This window comes from Marmota flaviventris, chromosome 14 (assembly GCF_047511675.1).
Source record: "Marmota flaviventris isolate mMarFla1 chromosome 14, mMarFla1.hap1, whole genome shotgun sequence".
NCBI classification, from domain to species: Eukaryota; Metazoa; Chordata; class Mammalia; order Rodentia; family Sciuridae; genus Marmota; species Marmota flaviventris.
In genome coordinates this window covers 31,264,179-31,275,676 of record NC_092511.1, presented here as the reverse complement: position 1 = coordinate 31,275,676, position 11,498 = coordinate 31,264,179, and the positions used below count along the sequence as shown (strand labels likewise).

Sequence of the window (11,498 nt, the reverse complement as noted above, 5' to 3'; positions counted from 1 at the left end):
ATTAAGATCTAAAATAGCATCTTATTCGGGATAAGACATCTTCCTGTATTTTATAGAGCAACTTTACCATACATACACCATGTGTAGAGAGGGGACAATGTTGGAGTTAAAAGGAAAAGCTTAGAAGCTAGCGAGTGCCCACTTCTCCACTGAAAGATGACAAAACACAATGGGAGGTTTTTAGCTTTGGTCCTGGGCCCACACATAGGAAAAGGCTGAGGCAGAGATGAAGCAAACACTGCCAAGTCTGTTCCTCAGCTTCCAGGAAGAGCACCAACTTCATAGATATTTTGAGAGGACTGAGTGAAATAACACCTGGAAAAAAGCATAGGCCAGTTACAGGTACTTAGTAGGAGCTAAGTACTTTAGCTAACCTACTTGGTAGCTAAGGAGGCAAGTGTGATTCTGGCCCCAAACAGTGCCAGCTGCACATCAGCAGTATATGGGATTTTTTTTTTTTAATTCAAGCCTAGACTCAGATGTGGACCTTGAGTTAATTGGTCTCAGGTGGGGCCCAGCTTGGGGCCCAGCTTAGGTCCCTTGGAAGAATTTTGCCAGGTGATTCTAACAGATAGCCAAAGTTGAAAATCACTGGTCCAAGGAGTCCAAGAACAAGGTACCCTTATCACTGGATAAATGCTAGGCAGATAGTAAAGGAGGCAGGGGAGAACTTTAAATCTTATAGCAAGGTTTACAAAGAAGTTTGAAAATAAAATCTTTCATCAATAGCAAGTGTGTGATTGCTATAAAAGATAAATAATAATGGCCAACCTAATTAAAATGAAACAATTAGGCTTCATAAGAGTCTTACTAAAACAACAGAGTTCTCATCTGTCCTGTGGCTAAGGAAATTTGTTGACACAGCTGAAAGAGAAAAACACACCTAGATTAACAAGGGGGCAGTCATTTAATGCAGAAATCCAGTTAACGTAAGAGACGGAAGCTAAACAACAGATAGGACTTCAAACAATACTGCATAGTGTCACGGATTAGCTCTTACACGGTTGATCTGTTTTTCTTATGATTTCGATTCCATTACAAAGACAGAGAAGAGACTTCAATTAAATAATAATAATAATAATAATAATAATAATAATAATAATAAGGCAACAGAAGAATCCTCCTGTGACAAGGAACAGCCACAAATAATGCACAAATATCAGGTGCTGACACAACAAGACACCATTCGAACAAGTTCTGAAGATGCTGCATTAAAATTTAACAAGCATTGTACAGTGACAAGAAAATTATACTTGCTTTGTTACGAATCCTTTTGCAAATAGAAATGACTCTCAGGTAATTGTTATATACAAACTTTCTGAAATAAATGGAAATCATACAAAGTTTTTTTTCCGATGTAGTTCCTCTTCTCCTACTCCTTCTCAAAGCATAAATAGTCATTAAAGCACTTGAATCCACAGTAGTCTTGTCCTTAGAAAGGTTGGGAGGTTTTGCATGATTTTATATCAGTCATCCAGAAAGGGCTGCAGGCAACAGGTTGGAATGTAAAAGACGGCTTTTGTGCTTGGAATCCTGATGTGAACTCCGCTCCACTTCCCCCAGGAGTTGCCCACACCGTGGAGGGGCCTTGAACGCAGACAGTCATACCGTTGAGTCCCTGCCAGACTTTAGATGTACAATCTTGGTCCGGCTAATAAACGGATAAGCGATGCAGAGACCTCCAGCTGCCACAATAAAACCTAAACTGCACCAGGCACAAAAGATAGACCAGCTGTAGCCGTGTTCCACATCATCAGGTAGGCTATAAATGAGCTTCGGGAGCCGGTTCAAATCGTAAGAGATACTGGCAGCATACGTGCAGAGGGAAATGGTGCAAAATATCCCTATAAATAAAGCAAAGAGAACAGAACCATCAGTTACGGCTTTGCCTGCCACCAGGCCAACACCAGGCAGGCCTTTCTGAAAATCGGACCAACCAATAAGGCAACCACTCCAAATTCATAAAGATTTATTTATTGTTCTTTTACTTGAATTAATTCACTCAACAGACTAGGACAAAACTTCTATGTGCCAGACCCCACACTAGGGACTAGAGATACCAGGGTGAAAAAGATAGGAAACTTCTGATAACTTCAATGATTCAGAATTACTTGGTGTGGATGATTATGCATGTTTAAATTTATTTTTGGTTTTATTCTTAAAAACAATTCAATAAACTAGGCGTGAAGGTGCACACCTGTAATCCCAGCAGCTTGGGAGGCTTAAACAGGAGAAATGCAAGCTCAAAGCCAGCTTAGCAACTCAGTGAGGCCCTGTCTCTAAATGAAATACACAAAAAATGGGTTGAGGATGTGGCTCAATGGTTAAGCACCCCTGGATTCAATCCCTCATACTAAACAAACAAACAAACAATTTAATAAAAATTCTATTTTTTTTGTTTGTGGTGCTGGGGATTGAACCCTGGACCTTGTGCATGTGAGGCAACTACTCTACCAACTGAGCTATATGCCCAGCCCCCAACTTTTAAGGAAAAGAAATACTCTTTCTCAAACTTAACACAAAATAAATATCATGTTCCTTTACTCCATTCCTGACTTGAAATTTTTTTTCATATGGTGGCAATCATTACATGCAGTCTGCTTTCTTTCTCAATAAATATTATCATAAAAATTTATCATGTCTCCTATAGTAATATTTGAATAAATTCTTACAAGTAGCTCAGATTGTTTTTTAAGGTACAGATTTTGGCACATACTAGGGCATCAAACAAATTTCCTAAATGAAGAATGAATGCTTTTTAATAATATAAATTAAGTCTAGTAATTTGGATAAAGAGATCATATACTTTCAACCATTCAAACTGTAAGCAATTTAAGGGACATAAGTAGACACACATCAAATTTTACTTTTTTATATCAATACATGTAAGTATAACTGTCCTTCAAGAAAGTAAAATCCAGACCAATACAAATGCTTCAAAAGCCCAAGCCATAGGATTTTCAGTGCTCAAGTGATGTTCCAAGGATGTAGACGCTTCTACTCCACCGCAAGGGACACAACCAACATTCTTTTTGGACAAGTAGGGGATCAGAACAAGCAGCCAATACATTAGAGATGAGAATGAAAACAGAAACTGACACCCAGTCGAGTATTCAGGGTCACACAATGAATAGTAGTAGAGCCAGGGAACAGAATACATTATTTCTTATATCCCAACTCCATGCTTGCACACATCAAAGGATGCTTAAAATTCTGTTTGAACTCAAAGCTATCAGAGGTCATAAAACCGTGGTATTTGTAAAATACCAGTTCTGTTGGTCTGTTCTGGGTCCTACACATCTTTTCATCATATTCTGGTTTATCCCTGTGTTCAATGGAGACCACACCTACTTGCTGGGAAATTGCTTTGGTACCTTTAGGCATACAGGCAGCACTAGAAACCAACAGATTTTAGGACTGAAAAGAGAGAGTTACAAGAAGCAGAATCACCACCCCTCCCTTTAATATACAGCTTTGAAGATGGAAAACACTAGAAGAAAAAACAAAAACACAAACTCAGAGTAAGTAGCAATTTGAAGGAAATAAAAATCACTTAATGCCATTTTTTAAAGTGTTATAACTCTAATTCTATTCAAATCATGTAAAGATATATTGCCTGAATCTTTTTTCCAAATGTGCACTTAGAAAAATATTCTAAATTACAAGGATACTTGATCTGAGATAATTTGATATTTTCTACTCTTTGCCTAATTCTGTTTTTGAACTCTAAAGTGATTTCATTTTTCTAAAAGAGCAAAATCTCATCTTTTTTTCTTCTGGCTCCATTTTTTTTTTCACAGCAGACCCATCATTTTGAGTTCTCCAGAAGAAAGAACTAGATGGAAATAATTCTTTCATAAAGGAATATCTTATTTTTAAAAAAAAGAATATTCCATTGCTTTCTCCAGACCTTATGAAGAGCAAATGTTCTGACATCTCTGGGAATGTTTTTATTTTTACTGGCACCAAAAATAAAAAAGACAATGTTTATGTATAACAAGTCCCTTTTAATGAATGCTAGTAATAGAACAAGGCCATTAGTGGGGGAAAATTGATCTCCGGAGTAGCAACAGGTAAAATATAATAATAGAACAATAACCTATTTTCAGGGGGAAAAAAAACCCTCAATTTTGCATTTAGCTGTCTACACACAGCTGAATGCCTAACAACAAACATTTTCTTTTTTTTTTTTCTTTTTACAAATACCACGGTTTTATGACCTCTGATAGCTTTGAGTTCAAACAGACTTTTAAGCATCCTTTGATGTGTGCAAGCATGGAGTTGGGATATAAGAAATAATGTATTCTGTTCCCTGGCTCTACTACTATTCATTGTGTGACCCTGAAATTACCTAATCTCTCTGAGTCTCCGTGTCTTCATCTAGGGAAAAAAAAATGGGGGACTTGGTAACTGAAGCACTTATGATGTCAAATTTCTACAATTCTGCTAGCCAAATAGAAGACGTGGAAAAATACATTTTTCTAAAACTTCTTAGTGAATCTAGCCCTCAGTTTTATGTAACCAAATAAAAAATGGAGTGCCCTGTGTATTTTTCCTTCTGTATGTACTCTTCAATTTTATACTGAAAAGGAATTTCCATTAGTTCCCTTCCCCTATCAGCTCCCCAAAATTGCTATTGGTGGAATAAATTTTATTATTACATCAAGGGTTCATATTGAATAGAAAAGGCCACATAGGAAATAATCTACTTTGAGGACTTAGCCAGGGCAAAGATTTCTATCTGTCTTCAATATTATGGATGGCGGTGTTCTGCCTAGGCACTTGGTGTGTGCTTACTCCGAGGACACTGAATGATGTCACTAACAGAAAATCTTTGCTCAAGCTTCCAGAAAGCTGAAGCTCCTTGAAGCTAAATCTGTTGCCCCCATAAGTAAAAGCGTGGGATTTCTTGGCATGCTTTTGGCTTCTACTTTTACTCTTGGATCTATCTTGCTTCATGTTATGGTTTGGATAAACATCCCCCAAAGGCCACATGCTGAAGGCTCAGTTCCCAGCTTGAGGCACTAGTAGGAGGTCATGGAACCTTTAGGAGGTGGTGCCTAGTGTTAGAAAATAGGTCTTTGGGGGTGTGGTCTTTGGGAGCTTGCCCTGAAGGGGATATTAGGACCCCAGCCCCTTCTTCTCTCTTTGCCACCATGAGGTAAGCAGCTTTGCTCCACATGCTTTCTCTGCCATGAGGCTCTGTCTTATCTCAGGCCCAAAGCCAGGACCAACAAACAATAGTTTGAAACTTCTGAAACCATGAGCCAAAACAAACTCTTCCTCCTTTAAGTTGATTTTCTCAGGTTATTTTGTCATAGTGACAGAAAGCTAATCTACTTTGCAAATCTGGTTGTCCCCTTGTCCTATTCCTTTTACTGATTTGTATTTATTTTACATGTAATATTATATTTTTTGTGCCACTTGGGTCCTTTTTAATAGACACTCAGCAAACTTTGATGAAAACTTACTTTATTTCCTGTTGCCTTGATTCACTGAACAAAGAGTGGAAATCAGGTCTATTGGCCCACTAATATACCCCTTTCTTCCCTACCCTCTCTCCATAAATGCCTTCACAGGCTGCTGACCTTCCATAATATCTTTTTTCCTTTCAAGGAGAAGCTGTTTGGGGTAAGATGAAAGTAAGGACAGATGAACAAGAAAAGATTCTCCTTTCGGACTTACAAATCTCAAGGAAATTTGCAAATACCTAGCTCTCAGAGCTATTGTTTGTGGGCTGGGCTGGGCTATTTGGGAGTATTATAAGGAAATGTCCTGAGAGGAGACAAAGCATTGTTTCCAACTTTTCCAATAAGCTTTTGTAAAAGAAGCTTGCCCCATTCAAGATACTTAAAAAAAAAATCTGTCTATATCCATTCACCTGTTGAAGGGTATCTAGGTTGGATCCATGGTTTAGCTATTGTGAATTGAGTTGCTATAAACATAGACGTGGCTGTGTCACTGTAGTATGGAGAATATAATGCTAAGCAAAACAAGCCAATCCCCCCAAAAAACAAAGGCTGAATGTTTTCTCTGATCCATAATGGGGAAGGTGGTTAGAGAAGAATGGAGGAACTTTGGATGAGGCAGAGAGGAGTGAGAGAAGGGAAGGGATGTGTGGGTGGGAAGGATGGTGGAATGAGACGGATGTTATTACCTTATACACATGTATGATTGCATAACCAATGGGACTATGCAACATGTACAGGCAGAAGAATGAGAAGTTGTGCTCCATTAGTGCACAATGTGTCAAAATGTATTCTGCTGTCATGTATAACTAATTAGAACAAATTTTTAAAATCCTTCTAAATTCGAAGACACCGAGAAAAAAAAAACATTGTTTTAAATAATGAAAGTATGCTTATTGTAGCTGGATTGATAGTTTAGGTTAACTTTTATACCATGAATTCCATTTTAAGTTCCATAAGCACATCTTCCAAAATTCATGTATATGAGTTTGCTGGGGCTGGCATAGCAAAGCACCACAGACTGGGTGACTTAAGAGGATTATGAACCTGAGATCAGTGCATCAGCAGGCAGGACTGGTTGCTTTTGAGATCTCTCTCCTTGCCTTGTAGATGGCCATCTTCTCTGTGTGTCTTCGCATGTTGTCCCCTTTGTAACTGTGTCCAAATTTCTTCTTTTTTAAGGACAGGAGTTGCACCCGGGCAGGACCTACCCTAACGACCTAATTGAATTTAGTTTTTCAAATAAGGTCACATTCTGAGGTTCTGGGGATTAAGGCTTTAACACAGAATTGGGAGATATAAAATTCAACCCATAACAATATGTACACGCAACCGGTGAATGATGTAGACTTCAATCTCTTTTGTTGGTCTTAGTAAGACTGTACTATTTTAAGGGTTGGTTCACCAGTTAGTCAACAATTGTTCCCAGCCATACTTCTAATTATGTTAGAGGTAACTTAGTTTAACCAGTTCTTGCCGGTCTCAGCCATATTTTGTTGGACACCCATGTGGTTAGGAACTGAAGTGTTCCTTCCATTCCACTTTCCATCTTACTTCTCAGGCATAGGTAAGAGAGACTTCTTTGACTTCCACACATGCCTGACAGAGCTGAGCGCATGGGGTGAAGGAAACCTGCTGAACAAAACTTAATTCTGCCATACAGTGAGTTTCTACCAACTTAACAGCCTGGTCATCCCAAATTACCCAGTGTAGGACTTACCTATGTACCAAGTTATTTGCGGTAATACTGCATTGCCATCAACAGCAATCTAATTAATGAAAGAGATGTAAATGGGGATGCTAAAGGACAAATAAGAAACTCTGGCATGCAAAACTTTCGGAATCTAAGGGTCCATCTTGAAGATCCACGGGAACGAAGCCACCTCTCCTTCATTCTCTCACCCTCCCCCTTCCTCTTCTCCCCTGACAGCTGATACTTTTTCAGCTAGCTGGTGGCCCCAGGAAAGAGAGGTTCTCCAGTCCTGGGCTTGCTCCTGGCTATCACTGGTAGTATCTTCAAAAGAGTGAATAATTACTGTTCCCTGACAAGCCCTATATGCATCTACTGTTCTTATAAAATATTAAAAGTTTTTCTGCCAATATTCTTAATTAGAAGATGCAATATTACACAATTGCAGGGCTAGAAGGGATATTTTCAGATCAGGACAGCAGTGAATTTATGCTACTCTCCCAGATCATCAACCTAATGCCCTACCCTAAAATCTTCCTGGTGCCTGTGGCCAGCTGGTAAGATGTAATTAGGGCAACTCGGCCCATTCTTTTAACCTCCCTCCTTTGATGTGCTTAAAAGGTTGAAAGGAGTAGAAGCCGCTTCACAGTGGTTAGCTTGCTTGATAAATAACCTAACTACAACACCCAAAGGCATAAACATTGATTGCCTCCCCCACCAAACTATGACCTGCCCATCATTCTGGTCTTTTTGCCCTTCCAGCAAAAAATGCCTCCTGTTACTTTTCACATAGATTACTCAAACTGTCAGGCCTACAGTGTCTTAACTAAATGACTGGGCAGGGATAACAGAGACAGACCAAAACTTTAAAAATCAAGGAAATAGTAAGTAAAAATAAAAACAGATCTACAATCTGTAAAGGGCGAGGGGGAGGAGAACAATCTTTTTCTAAAAGATTATAGCAAGTTCTTTTAGTGGTAAAGCCTGAACTTCTCTAACATAATCTATTATTGTCCTTATTGATCCTGCTTAGTGTGAATATTCATAAGTTTTGCTGTAGAAATGTCAATGTATTTCATTTCAAGATGCTACCCCAGACCTTGCTGAGAGTGTTAGATAATATTGGATACATGTACCATATTACCTTTCTAAAATAAAATTTTCAAAATCAAGTTACAAAACACAACCTAGCCCCAAGGGTTTCAGATAAAACCCTGTGGACCTGTAGTTTCAGATCCTAATTGATGGATGGCCTAGATAATTTCATACACCTACTACACAGACACAGACCACATCCTACTACAGCAGAGTCTTTTCATTTGTCTGCATTAAAGCAAAGGAATGGGCAACTCCGGGTGGATGTTAACTGCCCCTGACATTTGAATGGTGCCTGCTGAGCACTGTCTCCTCTTTATCTGCTACAAGGATGGGAGTGTTATATGCTGAGTGTGCTTTTTCAAAACGGCAGTGACCACTCAGGGCACAGCCTGTGAAGGAGAATGCATTCAGTGGGCAGGGAGACCCCCATCAAGGGAGGTCCAAGCTCCAATTTTTGAGACTCCCAGTGTATTAAGGGATATTTAAAATATAACAGAAATATAAAAATTATATTTTAAAAGGTTAGCATTAAATAAAGTAACCCTTTAAGATATTTATAATTTAAATCATAATAATTACAAACAGTATTACTACAGCAATCTCATAGAATGCATCCTTTAATGTGGATGGAAATTATCCATTCTCAGCACACTCAGAGTAGTACGCCATTGTACTAGGCAGAAGAATTGATTGCCTCAATCCTCTGAGTGTGCCTCTGTGTCAGTGTGTAGCCTCAGAGCACGTGACATCAAAAGTCTAAATTCAAGGCCCTTAGGGGATGTGGGGTCTGCCCTGTCTTGCTCAAGTAACCCTCACAGGTCCCAGCAAAAAGAAAGGGGTCGCAACCTGGCTCCCAGATGTGAGTAATGGCATTGCTGCTCCTCATACGGGTAATCAAGACCTGTCTGCATAAAACAAGGCAAAAGGAGGAAGACTGTTCAATAGTTTCTATTTTCACAGGCTCAGACTGTCACATCATTGATGTTCTCCATTGAAGGTTTGGCTAATAAGTTCAGGCAGAGAATGAAGATGCCAGTGCATTCGAAGAGGCTAAGTTTAGCATCAAAAATCTGTGGGAGGGCTGTTGTCAAGAGCTGCTGAAGACAGTCTGCTTAATTAAAATCAATTTTTAACCCTTATTTGCTCTCATTCCCTGTTACTGCATGTGAAGGTTCTATAGCTAATTTATCTCAAGCAGTGGAAGAACATAGCTACCTCAGTTGTTTTAAAGAAAATTTCAAGGCATTATTTTAATAACAAGACAAACCTCTCTAAATCCCACAGCAAGGCACAGATGAATACAGAACCCAGGAAATGCCAGGCTTTCTCCTGTGCCCAATCAACACTAAACATCCACCTTCCTTTTCTTAAAACTAGACCAACCTCCCCAGGACTCCCAGAGCACACTCACTGGGCCTGAGTTTCATGGCCTCATGATTTATTTTAATGCTAACAATTGCTTTATATGCTAAAAGCATCCTAAATTATTCAAGTACTATTGCATATTAACAGTGTCCTTTAAAAAATAATCCTAATGAGGCTTTTGTCAAGTCTAGAGAGCCTCTTTTTCCTGATAAAGGATTGTGATGTGGTGCCTTTTGGGGGAGGGGGGAAAATCTGCACTTATTGGATATATACTTAAAGAAAAAAGTGGGGGGAGGCACTGATAATGAGGTGGGAAGTGAGGGAAATTTTTAATGATCACTAAGCCCCAGCAAAGACTAAAAGGAATCCTCTGGTCTCTTTTCTAAGCTGCTCTGTCCTGCTCACTCTACAATTTGGATTTTAAACACATCCCTTGAGCAGGCACCCAGTGGCTGACCTCAGAGTTCAAATCCTCTTCCAAAATGTCAGGAACTTGGGTAAGGTTCCTGGTGCCACTGTATATTCACCAAAATATGGAAAGTTAATTTGAGTTTTTGCTCAGAACTATGCAGGGTCCATGGGATTTCTGAATAGTTTATCAGGATGCTAGGAATCAGGCAGATAGGAGTTGAAGGAAGGGCCCAGGGCCAGCAAGCTAGAAAGCAAAGCATCACCCATGTGTGTGACACACAGACAGACAGACAGAAAATGCTGTAAGCCCTGGAGGACAGGCTTAGAAAATGACCAATTATAGTGAGAAATCCTAAAAAACTTCATCATGGTCACCTGAGTAACAATTCTCCAGGGAAGTGGAAATAAGCTTATTGAACATGGCCATCTAAGGTGGCATTAGTTCTGATGCTGGGTACACCTGGAGGAACTTAATTTCTGAGTTAAACTGTGAGAAGCAGCCAGTGGTTGGGAGTGTGCTGCAGGCCCAGGAAGCTTAGCACCCCACTCTAATGATTCACTCATCATTAACACAATAATTTTTTATGAAGGGTAGGAAGAAAGACTTCTTCCCTGCCACCACCTTCAGCTTGTGTTAGCCATCAACTCAACGCCTGGCCATTTTTAGACAAAAATATCCTTCACTTGTTAATCAAAAACTCCCTGACCATGTCTCCACACATACCCCTCCCAGTCTCATGCTTTGAGTCAAGTTCCTCTGCTTAAATCCTTCTAGTGGCTTCCATCACCCTTAGCTTGAAATCCAAACTCATCACCATGACCAAGAAAGCCCTAGAGATCTGGCCACTGCCTGATGTGATACCCACTTTTCCCTCCTTTCCTTTGGTCCTCTCCAGCCACGCTGGTTTTCTCTCTGAGGCTGAAAACACACAAGCACATTCCTACCTGGAGTGGGGTGCTAAGCTTCCTGGGCCTGCAGCACACTCCCAACCACTGGCTGCTTCTCCCAGTTTCAGAAATCACCACGCAGTGAGGCCTTCCCAAGCCCCTGTTCTACCCTGTCCATTTACTTCACAGCTTTCAACAGGATCATAAACCGTTGCTGATGTGTCCCCACAAAACAGACAAACAAAGAGGCCCTTGCCCTATTTATCACATCTCTAGTTCCCAGAGAGTGTCTGACACATAGAAAGTCCTCAAAAAAAAATCTGTGGAGGGAAATGAACAAACGCTTTGTCTGCAACATCGATGCCAAGGTCCCTGCTCTGAGGCATGTACTTTGAGCGGACTTTCAGTCCAGAAATGAGCTGTGCTTTTTTTTATCTCCCTTGCTCTCTTTGGAAGCTCCTAAGAAGCCGTGGCCCGCCTCTGCCAAGAGTCCAGACCAGGCTTTGTTTGGTGCATGGTCTGAAAGCATGAGACAGAAAAAAACAGACCTGGCTCACATGGAGAATGAACCCAGGACA

At 40.0% G+C, this 11,498-nt stretch overlaps 1 protein-coding gene across 1 annotated transcript in view; it reads right to left on the bottom strand.

Annotated features, from left to right (window-relative positions):
• Positions 1-1,602: 1,602 nt before the first annotated feature.
• Positions 1,603-11,498, bottom strand: part of Tmem178a (transmembrane protein 178A) — a 59,868-nt gene continuing 49,972 nt past the window's right edge. The window contains exon 4 of the mRNA XM_027934608.2: positions 1,603-1,844. Coding sequence (XP_027790409.1) covers positions 1,603-1,844 — 242 coding nt within the window. The remainder of the gene's footprint in view (positions 1,845-11,498) is intronic.